Source organism: Myripristis murdjan, chromosome 11 (assembly GCF_902150065.1).
Source record: "Myripristis murdjan chromosome 11, fMyrMur1.1, whole genome shotgun sequence".
In the NCBI taxonomy this organism is placed as follows: Eukaryota; Metazoa; Chordata; class Actinopteri; order Holocentriformes; family Holocentridae; genus Myripristis; species Myripristis murdjan.
Window position 1 is genome coordinate 9108627 of NC_043990.1, and position 19734 is coordinate 9128360.

At 39.5% G+C, this 19734-nt stretch overlaps 2 protein-coding genes across 7 annotated transcripts; both read left to right on the forward strand.

Moving 5' to 3' along the window:
* Positions 1-521: 521 nt before the first annotated feature.
* LOC115367513 (C-type lectin domain family 4 member E-like) lies at positions 522-9952 on the forward strand. 4 transcript variants are annotated; one of them, XM_030063304.1, is made up of 8 exons: positions 522-652; positions 905-985; positions 2312-2428; positions 2851-2928; positions 3087-3149; positions 3922-4073; positions 9372-9496; positions 9613-9952. In XM_030063304.1, the coding sequence occupies exons 1-8, from the start codon at positions 580-582 to the stop codon at positions 9806-9808; spliced, it is 885 nt and encodes a 294-aa protein (XP_029919164.1). In that variant the 5' UTR covers positions 522-579; the 3' UTR covers positions 9809-9952. The 4 variants fall into 4 exon arrangements, with proteins under 4 accessions (XP_029919164.1, XP_029919163.1, XP_029919166.1 ...); XM_030063303.1 differs by lacking the exon at positions 3922-4073 and adding an exon at positions 9074-9225; XM_030063306.1 differs by lacking the exon at positions 3922-4073 and adding an exon at positions 9074-9225 and having other exon boundaries at positions 9618-9780.
* A 1869-nt stretch (positions 9953-11821) lies between these two features.
* On the forward strand, positions 11822-19010 carry LOC115367514 (CD209 antigen-like protein C). 3 transcript variants are annotated; one of them, XM_030063308.1, is made up of 7 exons: positions 11822-11867; positions 16967-17059; positions 17273-17350; positions 17808-17870; positions 18210-18361; positions 18493-18617; positions 18734-19010. In XM_030063308.1, exons 1-7 carry the CDS (start codon positions 11831-11833, stop codon positions 18927-18929), a joined length of 744 nt encoding a protein of 247 aa, XP_029919168.1. In that variant the 5' UTR covers positions 11822-11830; the 3' UTR covers positions 18930-19010. The 3 variants fall into 3 exon arrangements, with proteins under 3 accessions (XP_029919168.1, XP_029919169.1, XP_029919167.1); XM_030063307.1 differs by lacking the exon at positions 11822-11867 and adding an exon at positions 16044-16101; XM_030063309.1 differs by lacking the exons at positions 11822-11867; positions 16967-17059 and adding an exon at positions 16035-16101.
* The last annotated feature ends 724 nt before the right edge of the window (positions 19011-19734 follow it).

Sequence of the window (19734 nt, forward strand, 5' to 3'; positions counted from 1 at the left end):
TGTTTTAGTCCAAATTGGGATCCCTGGACAAAAAGTTATCTGTCTGTTTAGGACAGTAAAACTCAACTCCACAAGAAATTACCGAGTAAGTATTAGAGAAGTATCAAAATAACTTCTCTGCAAAAACTGACCTTTCTGCCTCATTGTGCCATAAAATGATAAAATGGTGGTTTCCAGACCTCTTTATGAACTCAGCTGTACCCTTTTGCACTTCCCCTGTCTAGCCCTGAAACTCATTTTTTTTAATAACATTTAATAACATATAATCTATTCACTTATATGTTGGACTCATATAATTGGACACTTACATGTACTAACCTTATGCTAACATAAGGCTAGTACTTGTTTGCCTGAAGAAAACAGAAGTGATGGGAATTAAACGAGCTGCTTCTGCAATCATACCAGACTACCATTAAAAAAGAAAAAAAAAAAAAAAGAAGCTGATTTTGAGGAACAACAGCTTCTTGCACATCCCCTCTTCCTTGTGGCAGGCAGAGGCGTTTCGATCGGTCGAGCTGTGTGTCGTGAACGTGTCGCAGTCCTCTGCTAAAGTCCCTGATGTTCCCACGTCTCTGAATCATGTCTGAAGCTGGTGTGGTGTACGCAGATGTGAAGTTCAAGGACAAAAGGAGGGCACAACAACACAACAATGGTGAGTCCTACATGTAATATGTCAGCTGCTTCTTCAGGACTGACTGTTACATGGTTGATTCTTAGTCATTCTTTCTGTCTCTCTATTTATCTGTCTCTCTTTATCTTATTGTAATCAGTGGAATCTGTTTCTTTGGGAGCTGATTCCAGAAAATACTTGTGTAGGTTGTGATCAAACTGGTTTGTCTCTCTGTCTCTCAGTCCAAATCAAAATGGAAATGCTCAGAATAAAGTTATGGCACATGTGTTACAGCTTTCTCAGAGGACGAGACCACATATTCTGAGGTGAAGATCAACAAAACTCCACAAAATGACCCACCCGAGGGATCCTGTGGTAGGTAACAAGCAGGAATGTGGTGATAAATAAAGAGGCGGGTGATCTATAACCTCCACTCATTGGGGAAAACAACCACCAATATCACAAAAATTAACTGCTTTCAAAAAAAAGTGCTGGTAGCTGTAATTTCCTTCATATAACTTACAGAAGTTTGAAACTAAATTCAATGATGTATGCAGTGAATTTGCAGTTTTAACATGTCCATCAGCCTTAAATGGCGGTTAAACTCTATTCTTCACATGAAAAAGATGTTCACCAGTCATAACCAAGAATAGGACAAACCACAACAACATGACCAAGATGGTGAGATGAAAAGAAATATCGGTGCAAAAAGTAGAATTCTTGTATCAGTGGGTTTATGGAGAAAATAAGCATGGCGTGATAACTCCGTAACAACATGCAAACTGTTCACCACACCTCATTACTAGATGCCTTGGGTTTTAAAATTATTTAAAATGGGTTCACAAGTGGTTTTAGCCAGTCGTTTGAGTTCGTCATTAAGGGCGAGCAAGTCAATACAAGAGAAGCGGTGAGGAGAGCAAAAGGATGCCAGTTTGCAGGAAGTTAATATAAAAAATGAGGAAGTTTCCTGTATGTGACAGACTCTTTCAGCAAACCTCTGTGTCAGAAAGGCCATGTGAAATAGCCCAGTGATTACATGGCCCATTGGTGGCTGAATTCAGCGTTTACAATGGAAGGGTTATATTAAAATGTATTCCTCTGTTCAGACACTTCCTTCAAACCTCCAGTTTCCTGTTGGCTGTGCACACTTCCCACTCAAGAGCCTGTGTTGTTCTATTTAAAATCAAAGCAGGCCATCTGACCCACTGTATCAATTAAAAATCATATTGCAGTTATTTTGGCAGATATTGTGATTGCGGTTTGATTCACAAATATAGTGGGAATAATCATATTTGCATCATAATTTTCATTTACACTGAAAATTAAAATAAAATGATGATGTGTTTTTTGGTGGGGTTTGTCGTAAAAAAGAAACAATTTTAAAGAATAAAATTATAACACTGAATATGACATGAAACAACTTGGTAGGATGGAGTGTAGATTGTGATTTTGATAGTTTTCTGATGAATTGTTCAGGCTTAATGTGGACCAGGATTTTGTTCCTTTCACAGAAAAATATGTTTTGCATAATGAAACTGTACAGTTGCCATTTGAAGCTGCTCTGGTGGATCTGCTGTGGCTCTGCAGTCTCTTGATGTGTTTGCAGAAAGCCCCAGGAGCAAATCCATTTTCACACTTACATACAAACTTTACATTAAATTCCCAGTCTCAAAAATTCACGATTTTCTAATTATTCAACAGGTACGGGGTCAGCTGGGGGGTCAAAGGTCAGCTCAGGCGGCTGTAATCGAGAGCGAGCGGCCTTGGTGGTTCTCTCTGTGATCTTGGCAGCAGCTCTCGCTGCTCTCGGCTTTCTCTGTGAGTCCATGCAGGGTTCCTGCGTGATTTGGTTTTTCAGATAGTTGGTGACGGCTGTTTTTAATTACCTTAACACCCAGAAATGTTTTTCACATATCTGATGATAAAATAACATCAATTCTAACTTTACTAATAGTTAATTAATGACAGTTAATTATCATTTCATAGTTTGTTGACAGTGAAATAACTATTAACCAAAGTTTAATTCACTACCAATGCACCATTTATTAATGATGGTTATTATATAGTGTTACTCTCCTCTCCACTGTCTTATGAACTCAGTCACTCACTCCTGGAATGAGTGTGTTTTGATATTCATGCTCACAGTTATTATCAAGTAGTGTGACTAAACTGCTACAGTAAAGGAGCGTTAAAGCAGCAGAGGGATGTTTAATATTAATCAGCTCTCTCTTTAAAATCAGATAATGATAACATGCAGACCAAGCAACACCTCCAAATAATGACAGCCAAGCACGACGCCGTGAAGAAGAATCTCACCGGTGAGCCCGTCAACGCTTTTGAACACAACACATTTGAACACAACATATGCTTTATGTTTTTATGACTTATCCTGTGTTGAAAAGGAACATAAATGTATGATTGAGGGATCAGATGTGGTGGAAGACCCATACAAACATTTAATTCTTTTTCATATCAGACACACTTTCTCAGCCAAAAAAATGCGATGTGGTACAACCTTCTTGTCGACCACCCACTGAAGGTAAGTGATGCATTTTCTGCTACACATTTATTTAATTAAAACCTTCTCAAGTCGCTCTGTTACTTCAAATGACCACCAGAGCAATAATGGACATGCAATTAACAGTCTCTACAGGAAAGACAGGTGATATCAGTGTGACAGGAAACAACAAACAAAGAATGAAAAAGCAGAGCAAAGTATCAGAAGATTCACCTCACAAAAAAGACCACAGCTCAAAGCCCTCTTGTAGCCATTTAGGAGCTACAGGAGCTGAAAGGAATACTTCAACCTTTTGGGAAAACTATCCTTTCTCTGACTGCTGAACACATTGATCCCTCTGTCTATCACGATGATAAGATAGCTTCAGAGTTGCTGTAAGGTTTATTTTTTCACTTTGATGAAGCTAGGCTAATGACTCCCATAGACTTTATGCTAACCTAAGTCTTTATGCTAAGCTAACACGAAATGCTACCCTTAGGAACCAAACCACTGGGGGTACAGAGGTGAAAATGGTATCAAACATCTTGTCTCAGTCTGAGTCTTAACAGCAGCCCCACAGTGCATTTACTGGACTAATTCAGTCTTCAGGTAATGAAGAATGAGGTATGAACAGTAATGAACTGAAAAAACAATGCAGATTCTCAGCAGCAGCGGCCTCAAAGTGTTTCTCGTTCACCTTCTGTGATGGCCCCAGCCGGTCTGGGATTCAAACATGCAACCTTCAAGTCACAAGCTGACCTCTCTGATGTTGAACAGTGACTCACTGAGTATGATTAGTGTCATTCTCTTAAAGATGGAACATGTTTCAAATGTGATCCTGACTGGGAGCCTCACGGAGATAAGTGCTACAGATTCCTCACTGAAAAGTTAACATGGGATCAGAGCAGGAGCAAGTGTGAAGAACTGGGCGGACACCTGGTGAAGATCGACAGCCAAGATGAACAGGTACGAGTGGCACTCTGTTAACAGGTCTGTGTGAAAGACCGTCTTTAGCGTCCTGCATCTCACTGAACTACAACCTTTGAGCAAAGTTTCAACACAACAAAGTCATATATACTGTGGTGTGATTTCCTTCAACTCTTCCTGTTCAGCGCTTCTTGGAGCGGACACTTAAAAGTAAAATGGATGAAGATGAAGACAAGTTCTGGATTGGACTGACAGATCAAGAGAAAGAGGATGAATGGTTGTGGGTGGACAGATCAAATCTGGACAAAAGGTTTGATTGTTTTAATGAATCCATATTTCAGATATTTCACGGTTGTTGTCCCGTTACATTGACAGCATTACCTCTTCTTTCTCAGCGGTGTGTGTTCATGTTATTTCCCATTTCTTAGTTTAACATTTTGGAGTGCCGGTGAACCTGATAACTGGACAGGGAGGAATTCTGATGGAGAAGACTGTGCAAGAATGGGGGAGAAAGGAGGTGCTGCAGGTCTGAAGAGTTGGTTTGATCGAGAGTGCAATAAGCCTCAAAAAAGTATTTGTGAGAAATTAGCATCAACTGGAAGAGTTAAATTTAATTGTGAGTGAAACCCACTTCAGTTTGACTACTGTGCCTGTTTAACAAACTGGAGCTTTTCCCCAAAATTCAGCCCTTTACAAATGTCTTACTACCGCAAAAAAACATGGATTACTATATATTACATATCACTTTGTACTGCCATATGACCTATTAAAGTCAGAATAATTTATTCTGTGTGATGTACTGAGTGAAACCATGAAGAAAATTCTGTCTCTGAACACAAACACTGGTTACTGAAGCTGTGCCACGGATTACCATCACACACCTTTTGATCTTTTTCTGTTTAATGAAACTAACAGAGCAACACTGGACACGTTCTTCAGCCAAACCCTGATATATACATCTGTTGAACCAAAAATCCATGAGTTTTGTGAGAAATGGTACAAGGTGTAATTTTTCAGCCTAAAAGAGCTGTGTCTGAAAAGTCGGACGTCTGCACTGTTTAAGAGGAAGCCAGCAGAGAGACGGACAGTGGAGGCTGAAAATGTCACACAGGGCCAATTACAGTCAAACAAGAGGAAGTAAATTAAAATATCTTTCTCTGAAGAGAGATGCTGATGGTAATCTTACAGGTGTCACATTTAGAGTTATTTTACAGTCTCATACTGCTGGGTAAAAAACACAACACAACTACACTGAAAAGCCAGACTGCTCCATGAAGAGAGCTCCAGGCTGATGATCAAGATTTGAACTTTGCTAAAGTTCTTTGAGAAACAAAACATTTCTCATCTCATTGCAAAGAAGACAGTTAACAGAAGAAAAAATAACGAAAGCTTTATCAAGTATACCATGAGCTACACAACCAAGATATAAATGTATAGACCAGTGGGGGGCAGCATATCTATACAGTATGTTTTTTTTTTTCATTCTCCCACCCAAACATACAGCACAACGGTCCTGAATATGCAAACATCTGAGTCAGCAGCACCAGAGTCAGTGTGTCAGAGATCAAAACTCAGAGTTGGTAAATCAGTTTATCAAGTTGAACTGGCACAAAACATCCAACCAGGTGTCATGTTCTTCCTGCCACTTACTGCAACATGCAGCTCATCCACACTCTTGGTCTTTTCTTCTCTCTGTGAATCATGACACAGAATGAAACGTTTTACATGTTCATTTAATAAAACAGAAACTAAAAAGGCTAAATCCAGTGGTGTATCTGCAATCAGACAAGACAACTATTTAAAAAAAAATTTTTTTTTTGAGGAACGAGAGTTTCTTACACCCCTTCTTGTGTCGAGCAGAGGTGTTAAGTTTGGTGGAGCTGTGTGTCCTCGGCTAAATTCACTGATGCTCACACGACTCGGAGATCATGTGTGAACCTGGTGAGGTGTATGAAAATGTGCACGGAAAACACAACGGTGAGTCTTAGATCTGATACTTGCTATGCCTTTTCAAGCTTGATATTTCCTAAGGACTGATTATTGTAAGACTGATTGTTTTTAGTCATTTTTATCTCCCTTCTGCCTGCCAATCTCTCTTTCTATTTATTACAATTAGTGGAAAATCTTTGAAAGTTTATTGTTGAAAATCCTCTTAAGCTTTCAAATATCACTGTAGAGTTTGACCCCATGCATTTGACTTTTTCTCTTAGTCAAATGTAAATGCTCGGAATAAGGAACTAAACATGTGTTGCAGCTTCCTCACTAAACGATGCCACATATTCTGAAGTCTGGTACAACAAAACTCAGCTAAATGACCCTCCTGAGGGATTCTGTGGTAGGTAACAAGCAGCGATGTGGTGAGAAAATAAAGAGGCAGGTGAACGGTCATCTCCACTAACGGGGGAAAACAACCACTGATATAATAACAATTAACTGTTTTCAAAAAGGTATTAATACATGTTTCTTTTTGCATCTTAACACACCAAGTCTTCATTTGACTTACACAAATTAATTTCAGTGATGGAATCTGTGAATTTATAGTATTAAAATGTTCATCCACCTGAAAAGGAGAGTAAATTCTATTCAGCAAATTAAAAAAGAAATGTTCACCAGTCCTAACCAAGCATGTGTGTGTTTTAGGACGAATGTTCTTATATGGACTGAAGTGTCATGATGAAGACGGTAAGATGAGGAAGATACTGGCATAAAATGTAGTTTTCTTGTATTAGTATTACGGTTAGTATTAGTGTCAGTATTTGGGTTAGTGTTAGTGTTACTGTCAATATTAGTGTTAGTATTAGTTTTAGAATTAAGATTAGAGTTAGTATGAGGACTAGTATTAGTGTTACTGTTACTGTTTGTGTTGGTATTACTCTTAGTGTTAGTGTTAGTGTTAGTATTAGTATTAGTATTAAAGGGGTCAGTGGACAAAATGACCACCATCTCATGAACAGAGAAGTGGTAAAACATGAGGTCAGTGCAGCAGAACTCATTAGGAAACATTTTGGTTTTAGAGCTGAAGTGGGGAGAAAAGAGGAAGGGTCCAAGTTTGGCAGGGAACTTGTTTTTCCTGTCAAACTTCATGTGAATTGGTGTCCAGTTAAGACCCTGTACAATCCAATTTATGAAACAGCAAAAAATCTTATTGCATTTTCACTGGGAAAAAAATGCTTTAATGATGACAATGTGATTTTTGCTGGGGTCTGTACCAAAAAAAACAAACAAAAAAAAAAACATGTTTTCTCATGTGTGGAGATTATGATTTGCAGGCCATGGGATCTCAGTAGCACAACAATACATTCTAATGTTATTTAATCACACATTTAACCTTTGGTCACGGTCAACTGCAGGGTCAAAGGTCACATCAGGCAGCTGTAGCTTAAAGAAAGTGGTGGTTTTTGGTGTGATCCTGGCAGTGCCTTTCATCGCTCTCAACGTTGTCTGTGAGTCCGTACATGGTTCATATGTTCATATATAGGGTTCATATGAAAAAACACAAAACTCACACACAGCTTGAAAATATGATCAAATGCAAATTATTAAGTGGTCGGTAAGATGGATCGCTGGGGTCCACTAAGTTAGTCGGCTGTTTCTAGGTGGTTTCTACACTCCCGCTTGGGAAGTTTAACACTTAACATCTCTCCTTAAAATCAGGTAATGACAACATGCAGACCAAGAAACAGCTCCAAATGATGACAGCCAAGCACGACGCTCTGAAGAGGAATCTGACCGGTGAGCCCGTCAAAGTTGAGCTTTAGTTCAGCCCACACTAAACATGAGACTCTCTTATATAGAGTCACATTTTGGAATAAACTGAAGACACACACATCATTGTTTGCATCCCTCATCAAAAGTTATTTCAATAAGGAGCTGATTCGTGGATTTGAAGTGATCTTATTGTATGTGTCTGCTAACCTGAGAAAAAAATGAATAAAAGACCAGTGAAAGTGAATTTTTCTTTGGCCAGGCTGCACATAATGAATGATGTGTGTTTTTTACACATCTGTCTTCTTTGGGAAAACACCTTTAATTTACGTTGAGTTGGAAAGGAACATAAATGCATGAAATCAAATCTACTCAACTTTATCTTTGTGTCACTGTGTCAGATGTGGTGGAAGATTGACAAGGGGAGACCCATGCAAACATTTGATTTTTTTTTGTTCATATCAGACACACTTTCTCAGCCAAAATCATGCAATGTGGTGCAACCTTCCTGTCGACCACCTACTGAAGGTAAGTGATGCATTGTCAGGGCTGGGAGTCAGAATTGGACCCAAAAGCGCAATCTCGAGTCAGAGGTCAAGAAACACTAGTCCTTTATTCCAAAACAGGGTCGAAAATCACAAAAGCAGGCAGAATACAAGCAGAGAATCCAAAAGGGCTAGGCAAAAATCAGTGTCCAATAAATCAGAAGGAGAGTCAGAAAAAACCAGGACAAACACTGGGAAAAAACGGCTTGAACGTGAAGGCACAAAGGGCTACAACGAACTGGCACAGAGAGCAGGGAACACACTGACTAAATACATGAGGAGAGGGGAGACAACAAGGCACAGGTGTAACACATTAGGGCGGGGAGGCAATCACACAGGAGGGAAACTTGACAGGAAGTGATCTGAAATGAGGAGAGTTAGACAATAAAACAGGAAGTGCAGAAAAATAAAAATGAAACCAAGAAAACATAATTTAAGGTGCTGGGTGAGACATGACATGCATTTTCTGCTATACATCTATTTCTGTGCTCCTGATGCAGTTCTTCTCTTAGCTAAATGTAATATGATGGAAACATTAATAGACTAATAAATAGTAGACACTGATGTATTTATTATTTTGGCGTCCACCCACTGTTAAAGCTGCAGCTGAGAATCAGGTGCCTTGCTCAGTGGCTTCTCAGCAGCAGCGGCTTCAAAGTGTTTCTCGTTCACCTTCTGTGATGGTCCCAGCCGGTCTGGGATTCAAACATGCAACCTTCAAGTCACAAGCTGACCTCTCTGATGTTGAACAGTGACTCACTGAGTATGATTAGTGTCATTTTCTTAAAGGTGGAACATGTTTCAAATGTGATCCTGACTGGGAGCGTCACGGAAATAAGTGCTACAGATTCCTCACTGAAAAGTTAACATGGGATCAGAGCAGGAGCAGGTGTGAAGAACTGGGCGGACACCTGGTGAAGATCGACAGCAAAGATGAACAGGTACGAGTGGCGCTCTGTTAACAGGTCTGTGTGAAAGACCGTCTTTAGCGTCCTGCATCTCACTGAACTACAACCTTTGAGCAAAGTTTCCACACAACAAAGTCATATATACCGTGGTGTGATTTCCTTCAACTCTTCCTGTTCAGTGCTTCTTGGATTGGACACTTATAGATAAAATGGATGAGGCTGAAGACAAGTTCTGGATTGGACTGACAGATCAAGTGACAGAGGATGAATGGTTGTGGGTGGACGGCTCAAAGCTGGACGAAAGGTTTGATTGTTTTAATGAATCCACATTTCAGATCCTTCACAGTTTTTGTCCCGTTACATTGACAGCATTACCTCTTCTTTCTCAGCGGTGTGTTCATGTTATTTCCCATTTCTTAGTTTAGCATTTTGGAATTACGGTGAACCTGATAACTGGAGAGAGAAGAATCCTGATGGAGAAGACTGTGCAAGAATGGGGGAGAAAGGAGGTGCTCCAGATCTGAAGTGTTGGCGAGATCAAGACTGCAATAAGCCTCAAAAAGGTGTTTGTGAGAAAACACCATCAATGGGAAGAGTTAAGTTTAATTGTGAGTGAAGCCCACTTCAGTTTGACTACTGTGCCTGTTTAACAAACTGGAGGTTTTCCCCAAAACTCAGCCCTTTACAAATGTCTTACGACTGCAAAATACATGGATTACTATATATTACATATCACTTTGTACTGCCATATGACCTAATAAAGTCAGAATAATTTATTCTGTATGATGTACTGAGTGAAACCATGAAGAAAATTCTGTCTCTGAACCCAAAAACTGGTTACTGAAGCTGTGCCACGGATTACCATCACACACCTTTTGATCTTTTTCTGTTTAATGAAACTAACAGAGCAACACTGGACAAGTTCTTCAGCCAAACCCCGATATATACATCTGTTGAACCAAAAATCCATGAGTTTTGTGAGAAATGGTACAAGGTGTAATATTTCAGCCTAAAAGAGCTGTGTCTGAAAAGTCAGACGTCTGCACTGTTTAAGAGGAAGCCAGAAGAGAGACGGACAGTGGAGGCTGAACGTGTCACACAGAGCCAATTACAGTCAAACAAGAGGAAGTAAATTAAAATATCTTTCTCTGAAGAGAGATGCTGATGGTAATCTTACAGGTGTCACATTTAGAGTTATTTTACAGTCTCATACTGCTAGGTAAAAAACACAACACAACTACACTGAAAAGCCAGACTGCTTCATGAAGAGAGCTCCAGGCTGATGATCAAGATCTGAACTTGGCTAAAGTTCTTTGAGAAACAAAACATTTCTCATCTCATTGCAAAGAAGACAGTTAACAGAAGAAAAAATATTGAAAGCTTTATCAAGTATATGAGCTACACAACCAAGATATAAATGTATAGACCAGTGGGGGGCAGCATATCTATACAGTATGTTTTTTTTTCGTTCTCCCACTCAAACATACAGCACAATGGTCCTGAATATGCAAACATTTGAGTCAGCAGCACCAGAGTCAGTGTGTCAGAGATCAAAACTCAGAGTTGGTAAATCAGTTTATCAAGTTGAACTGGCACAAAACATCCAACCAGGTGTCATGTTCTTCCTGCCACTTCCTGCAACATGCAGCTCATCGACATCTTGGTCTTTTCTTCTCTCTGTGAATAATGACACAGAATGAAACACAAGAAACTGTTTTACATGTTCATTTAATAAAACAGAAACTAAAAAGGCTAAATCCTGTGGTGTATCTGCAATCAGACAAGACAACTATTTAAAAAAAAAAAAAAGATTTTGAGGAACAAGAGTTTCTTACACCCCTCCTTGTGTCGAGCAGAGGTGTTAAGTTTGGTGGAGCTGTGTGTCCTCGGCTAAATTCACTGATGCTCACACGACTCTGAGATCATGTCTGAACCTGGTGTGGTGTATGAAAATGTGCACGGAAAACACAACGGTGAGTCTTAGATCTTATACTTGCTATGCCTTTTCAAGCTCGATATTTCCTCAGGACTGAGTATTGTAAGAGCGGTTGTTTTTAGTCATTTTTATCTCCCTTCTGCCTGCCAATCTTTCTTTCTATTTATTACAATTAGTGGAAAATCTGTGAAAGTTTATTGTTGAAAATCCTCTTAAGCTTTCAAATATCACTGTAGAGTTTGACCCCATGCATTTGTCTTTTTCTCTTAGTCAAATGTAAATGCTCTGAATAAGGAACTAAACATGTGTTGCAGCTTCCTCACTAAACGATGCCACATATTTTGAAGTCTGGTACAACAAAACTCAGCCAAACGACGCTCCTGAGGGATTCTGTGGTAGGTAACAAGCAGCGATGTGGTGAGAAATAAAGAGGCGGGTGAACAGTCATCTCCACTAACGGGGGAAAACAACCACCGATAATAACAATTGACTGTTTTCAAAAAAGTATTAATACATGTTTCTTTTTGCATCTTAACATACCGAGTCTTCATTTGACTTACACAAATTAATTTCAGAGATGTAATCTGTGAACTTACAGTATTAAAATGTTCATCTTCCTGAAAAGGAGAGTAAATTCTATTCAGCAAATTAAAAAAGAAATGTTCACCAGTCCTAACCAAGCATGTGTGTGTTTTAGGATGAATGTTCTTATATGGACTGAAGTGTCATGACGAAGACGGTAAGATGAAGAAGATACTGGCACAAAATGTAGTATTCTTGTATTAGTATTACGGTTAGTATTAGTGTCAGTATTTGGGTTAGTGTTAGTGTTACTGTCAATATTAGTGTTAGTGTTAATGTTAATGTTAGTATCAGTATTAGTGTTAGTGTTAGCATTAGTTATAGTATTGGTATTAGTATTAGTATTAGTTATCGTATTAGTGTTAGTATTAGTATTAATTATAATATTAGTATGAGTGTTACTATTAGTATTAGTATTCGTGTAAGTATTAGTATTAGTATTAGTTATAGTATTAGTGTTAGTGTTACTATTAGTATTAGTGTTAGTATTAATGTTAGTGTTAGTGTTAGCATTAGTATTAGTATTACTGTTAGTATTAGTTATAGTGTTAGTATTAGTTATAAAATACTTGTACTGCAGGGCTGTATTGAAGGTAGGCTGATTTCCAGGACTTTAACAAACACTAGTACCCCTTTTCCACCAAACCGGTTCCAGGGCTGGTCTGGAGCCGGTGCCTGACTTAGCGCCACTTTTTTGGTTTTTCCACCGCCCAAGCACCGGCCAAACTGGTTCCAAATCGGTTCCAAGCAAGCACCAACAGCGAGCAGGGGCTAAACAGGAGCCAGAGAAAGAACCAATGACGTGGCCCACCGCGTCATTGGTGGATGGACTTACAGACTCAAACGGGAGCAGCAAACGCTATAAACGTATAGGTAAACATACTCACTGTTCGTTCCGACCACGGATACGATGGGTAGCCGGCAATAATTGCGTTTTTCGCCTCTGGACCACAATGTAGGCTTGTAAACACACAAGCAGTATTTGCATTGCTACGGTGGGTCGTCTATGTTTGTTATTGTGATTCCGAGCAAGCGTCTTGTACATCCACGTGATCACGTTTTACGATGACGTAATGACGTGGCTCTGACTTGGCTCTGCTTGGCTGTTGGCCGGTGGAAAAGCAAACCGGTTCTTTGTTGGCACCAGTTAAGCACTGGCTCTAGCACCAGCTCCGAACTAGCACCAGGCATTTTTTGGTGGAAATGGGGCATATGGCTGTGCGGTCAGGCACAATAAGACACGCAAAGAATCCATTGGAGGCTGACAACAATCAGTGCTGGTTTATCTAAACAAAACAGAGAACTATGTATAAGCATACATGAAACTACATTCAACATAAATATCAATATCCATTACCTGAATTAAATACAATGCATACATCTAATTATTGTAGTGCAAAATAAACATTACAGCTATTTAAGTCACTTTAAGCATGGATATAGTATTAGTGTTAGTGTTAGTATTAGTATTAATGTTAGTATTAGTGTTAGGGGTCAATTGACAAAATGACCACAATCTCATGAAGAGAGAAGTGGTAAAACATGAGGGCGGTGCAGCAGATCTCATTTGGAAACATTTTGTTTTTCGATTATGTGATTGTATATGAGACCTGAAGTGGTGAGAAAAGAGGAAGGGTGCAAGTTTGGCAGGGAACTTTCCTGATTTTTGACGCCGTCGAACTGAAATGAACCTCACAGAGACTCGAAAGGTTATGGTGCTCTACCAAAATGGAAGAATCTCGTTTATCCTGGCAAGATAAGAAAAATTTACAAGAAAGGCCCTCTGTGTCGCTAAAACGGCCTACTATTCATCTCTGATAGAAGAAAACAAAAATAATCCCAGGTTTCTTTTCAGCACCTTAGCTAGACTTACAAAGAGTCATAACTCTACTGATCCTTGTATTCCTAACTCTCAGTAGTAATGACTTCATGAACTTTTTTAATGACAAGATTCGAGCTATTAGAGACAAAATTGATAACGTCCTTCCCACAACTGGCATTAACCCAACCCCCTTAGAGACCTCTGTCAAAGATAATAATTTAGAGGCTTTCTCCCCAATTAATCTCTCAGAACGAACTTCATTTATCTCCCCCTCTAATTCTAGACCCTATTCCAACCAAGCTGCTTAAAGAAGTGTTACCTTTAGTTAGTACATCTCTTCTAGATATGATCAATATGTTTCTATAGACAGGTTATATGCAACAGTCCTTTAAAGTAGCTGTAATTAAAACGCTCCTCAAAAAACCTACTCTTGACTCAGATGTCTTAGCCAACTATAGACCAATATCTAATCTCCCTTTTCTCTCAAAGATATTAGAGAAAGTAGTCACTAATCAGCTCTGTAGCTAATTACAGCACAATGAACTATTTGAAAACTTTCAGTCAGGATTTAGAGCGCACCATAGCACAGAGACAGCTCTGGTTAGAGTTACTAACGACCTCTTAACTGCATCAGATAATGGATTTCTCTCTGTACTTGTATTATTGGATCTTAGTGCAGCTTTTGATACTATAGACCATCACATCCTATTACAGAGATTAGAGCACCTAATTGGCATTAAAGGAACAGCATTAAACTGGTTTAAGTCCTATTTATTAGACCGACATCAGTTTGTTCACATAAATAATGAATCCTCCTCCTGTGGAAAGGTAAAATATGGTGTTCCTCAGGGTTCTGTGCTTGGCCCTATTTTATTCTTCTCGTACATGCTTCCTTTAGGTAATATCCGGAAATACTCCGTAAACTTCCATTGTTATGCGGATGATACTCAGTTGTACGTATCTGTAAAGCCAAATGAAACTCATCAGCTAAGTAAACTCGAAGCCTGCCTTAAGGATATAAAGGCCTGGATGGCCACCAATTTTCTACTATTAAACTCAGAAAAAAACTGAAGTTATCGTGTTCGGCCCTAAATACCTTAGGGAATCAGTTTCTAATGATATAGCTACTCTGGATGGCATTACCTCGGCCTCCAGTTCCACGGTAAGGAACCTCTGAGTCATTTTTGATGAGGATTTGTCTTTTAACTCCCATAATAAACAAATCTCTAAAACTGCCTTTTTTCACTTGCGTAATATCTCAAAAGTCCAGCATATCTTGTCTCAGAGTGATGCAGAAAAATTAATCCACGCCTTTGTTACGTCTAGGTTAGACTACTGTAACTCCTTATTATCAGGCTGTACCAGCAAGTCGTTAAAGACTCTCCAGCTGGTCCAGAACGCTGATGCGCGTGTGCTGACTAGAACTAGGAGAAGAGATCATATTACTCCAATATTGGCCTCTTTACATTGGCTTCCTGTAGAATTTAGAATAGAATTCAAAACTCTTCTCCTCACCTATAAAGCTCTTAATGGGCAGGCACCATCTTATCTGAAGGAGCTCATAGTCCCTTATTTCCCTGCCAGAGCACTGCGCTCCCAAAATGCAGGTTTATTGGTGGTTCCCAAATTTTCTAAGACTAGAATGGGAGGCAGATCCTTCCAATTGCAGGCTCCATGTTTGTGGAACAAACTTCCTATCTCAGTTTGGAGGGCAGATTCTCTCTCTACCTTTAAGAGTAGACTTAAAACTTTACTTTTTTGACAAAGCGTATAGTTAGGGCTGTAGTTATGCTGCTATAGGCCTAGACTGTCGGGGGACTCCATATCATGCTCTGAGCACTTTCCTCTTTTCTAATCTTCCTCTTCCCTCTTCTTTTCTTCTTTCTTCTTCTTCCCCCCCTCTATACACCCCCACCCCCCACCCCACCCCTTTCATTCAGTGCATGCTATTGTTCCAGAGTCCTCTGCCCCTTTGCTTTTGTTGTGCTTTTTGTGTCTTGTCTAGGTTATACTGTTCTGCTCATTCCTGGAAGGTCATCCCGCTGCAGATGAGAAGGCTGGTTGCTGTGTGTCACTTCCATCTAGATTACCTGTTCAGGATACTCTGCTGTTTCTGTTGTTGTCCCCTGTCCCAGTGTGTCTCTATCTCCCTGTCTCTGTCTCTTTGCCTCTCTCTCTCTCTATCTCCTCCTTCTTTGTTTCTTGTCTACTGTAATTTGTAGAGCGTGGTCTTTACCTGCTCTACCTGTAAAGCATCATGAGATAATTTCTGTTGTGATTTGATGCTATATAAATAAAGATTGATTGATTGATTGATTGATTGATTGATTGATTGATTGATTGATTGATTGACTGATTGATAATGTGGTGCAACCTTCCTGTCAACCACCTACTTTAAAAAAAAAGATTTTGAGGAACAAGAGTTTTTTACGCCCTTCCTTGTGTTGAGCAGTGGTGTTAAATTTCATCGAGCTGTGTGTCATCTGTTAAATTCACTGATGCTCACACGACTCGGAGATCATGTCTGAACCTGATGAGGTGTATGAAAATGTGCAGGTAAACCACAACGGTGAGTCTTAGATCTGATAGTTGCTATGCTTTTCAAGCTCAATATTTCCTCAGGACTGATTATTGTATTGTTTTTATTCATTTTTATCTCCCTTCTGCCTGCCAGTCTCTCTTTCTGTTTATTACAATTAGTGGAAAATCTTTGAAAGATTATTGTTGAAAATCCTCTTAAGCTCTCAAATATTACTGTTGAATTTGAAACCATGCATTTGTCTTTTTCTCTTGCTCTGATGCTCTGAATAAGGAACTAAGCATGTTGCAGCTTCCTCACTAAACGATGCCACAAATTCTGAAGCCTGGAACAACAGAACTCAGCCAAACGACCCTCCTGAGGGATCCTGTGGTAGGTAACAAGCAGCGATGTGGTGAGAAATAAAGAGTATTAGTATTAGTGTTAGTGTTAGTGTTAGTGTTATTGTTAGTATTAAAGGGGTCAGTGGACAAAATGACCACAATCTCATGAACAGAGAAGGGGTAAAACATGAGGTTGGTGCAGCAGATCTCATTGGGAAACATTTTGGTTTTAGATTATGTGATTGTATATGAGACCTGAAGTGGTGAGAAAAGAGGAAGGGTCCAAGTTTGGCAGGAAACTTGTTTTTCCTGTCAAATTTCATGCAAATCGGTGTCCAGTTAAGACCACGTACAATCCAATTTACGAAACAGCAAAAAATCTTATTGCATTTTCACTGGAAAAAATGCTTTAATGATGACAATGTGATTTTTGCTGGGGTCTGTACCAAAAAAAAACCTGTTTTCTCACGTGTGGAGAATATGATTTGCAGGCCATGGGATCTCAGTAGCACAACAATACATTCTAATGTTATTTAATCACATATTTAACCTTTGGTCATGGTCAACTGCAGGGTCAAAGGTCACATCAGGCGGCTGTAGCCTAAAGAAAGTGGTGGTTTTTGGTGTGATCCTGGCAGTGCCTTTCTTCGCTCTCGGCCTTGTCTGTGAGTCCATACATGGTTCTTATGTTCATATATAGGGTTCATATGAAAAAACACAAAACTACCACACACAGCTTGAAAATGTGAGCAAATGCAAATTATTAAGCGGTTGGTAAGGTGGACCGCTGGTGTCCACTAAGTTAGTCGGCTGTTTCTAGGTGGTTTCTACACTCCCGCTTGGGAAGGCTAACACTTAACATCTCTCTTTAAAATCAGGTAATGACAACATGCAGACCAAGAAACAGCTCCAAATGATGACAGCCAAGCACGACGCTCTGAAGAGGAATCTGACCGGTGAGCCTGTCAAAGCTGAGCTTTGAAACTCTGTGAAAGGTTCAGCCCACACTAAACATGAGACTCTCTTATACAGAGTCACATTTTGGAATAAACTGAAGACACATCACTATTAGCATCCCTCCTCAAAATTTATTTCAATAAGGAGCTGATTAGTGGATTTGAAGTGATCTTACTGTATGTTTCTGCTAACCTGAGAAAAAAATGAATAAAAGACCAGTGAAAGTGAAATTTTCTTTGGCCAGGCTGCACATAATGAACGATGTGTGTTTTTTACACATCTGTCTTCTTTGGGAAAACACCTTTAATCTACCTTGAGTTGGAAAGGAACATAAATGCATGAAAGCAAATCTACTCAACTTTACCTTTGTGTCGCTGTGTCAGATGTGGTGGAAGACTGATAAGAGGAGACCCATGCAAACATTTGATTTTTTTTCTCTTTTTTTTTTGATATTAGACACACTTTCTCAGCCAAAATCATGCGATGTGGTGCAACCTTCCTGTCGACCACCTACTGAAGGTAAGTGATGCATTTTCTGCTACACATTTATTTCTGTGCTCCTGACGCAGTTCTTCTCTTAGCTAAATGTAATATGATGGAAACATTAATAGACTAATAAATAGTAGACACTGATGTATTTATTATTTTTGCGTCCACCCACTGTTAAAGCCGCAGCTGAGAATCAGGTGCCTTGCTCAGTGGCTTCTAAGCAGCAGCGGCTTCAAAGTGTTTCTCGTTCACCTTCTGTGATGGTCCCAGCCGGTCTGGGATTCAAACATGCAACCTTCAAGTCACAAGCTGACCTCTCTGATGTTGAACAGTGACTCACTGAGTATGATTAGTGTCATTTTCTTAAAGGTGGAACATGTTTCAAATGTGATCCTGACTGGGAGCCTCACAGAAATAAGTGCTACAGATTCCTCACTGAAAAGTTAAACTGGGATCAGAGCAGGAGCAGGTGTGAAAAACTGGGTGGACAACTGGTGAAGATCGACAGCAAAGATGAACAGGTACGAGTGGCACTCTGTTAACAGGTCTGTGTGAAAGACCGTCTTTAGCGTCCTGCATCTCACTGAACTAGTTTCAACACAACAAAGTCATATATACCGTGGTGTGATTTCCTTCAACTCTTCCTGTTCAGCGCTTCTTGGAGTGGACACTTAGAGATAAAATGGATGAGGCTGAAGACAAGTTCTGGATTGGACTGACAGATCAAGAGACAGAGGATGAATGGTTGTGGGTGGATGGCTCAAGGCTGGACAAAAGGTTTGATTGTTTTAATGAATCCACATTTCAGATCCTTCACAGTTTTTCTCCTGTTACATTGACAGCATTACCTCTTCTTTCTCAGCGGTGTGTTCATGTTATTTCCCATTTCTTAGTTTAGCATTTTGGAGTGGCAAAGAACCTGATAACTGGAAAGGGACCAATTCTGATGGAGAAGACTGTGCAACAATGGGGGAGAAAGGAGGTGCTGCAGGTCTGAAGAGTTGGTTTGATCGAGACTGCAATAAGCTTCAAAAAAGTATTTGTGAGAAATCAGCATCAACTGGAAGAGTTAAGTTTAATTGTGAGTGAAACCCACTTCAGTTTGACTACTGTGCCTGTTTAACAAACTGGAGGTTTTCCCCAAAACTCAGCCCTTTACAAATGTCTTACGACTGCAAAATACATGGATTATTACATATCACTTTGTACTGCCATATAATCTAATAAAGTCAGAAAAATTTATTCTGTGTGATGTAATGAGTGAAACCATGAAGAAAATTCTGTCTCTGAACTCAAAAACTGGTTACTGAAGCTGTGCCACGGATTACCATCACACACCTTTTGATCTTTTTCTGTTTAATGAAACTAACAGAGCAACACTGGACAAGTTCTTCAGCCAAACCCTGATATATACATCTGTTGAAGTCTGACCAAAACCAAAAATCCATGAATTTTGTGAGAAATGTTACAAGGTGTAATTTTTCAGCCTAAAAGAGCTGTGTCTGAAAAGTCGGACGTCTGCACTGTTTAAGAGGAAGCCAGAAGAGAGACGGACAGTGGAGGCTGAACGTGTCACACAGAGCCAATTACAGTCAAACAAGAGGAAGTAAATTAAAATATCTTTCTCTGAAGAGAGATGCTGATGGTAATCTTACAGGTGTCACATTTAGAGTTATTTTACAGTCTCATACTGCTAGGTAAAAAACACAACACAACTACACTGAAAAGCCAGACTGCTTCATGAAGAGAGCTCCAGGCTGATGATCAAGATCTGAACTTGGCTAAAGTTCTTTGAGAAACAAAACATTTCTCATCTCATTGCAAAGAAGACAGTTAACAGAAGAAAAAATATCAAGAGAGCTTCATCAAGTATACCATGAGCTACACAACCAAG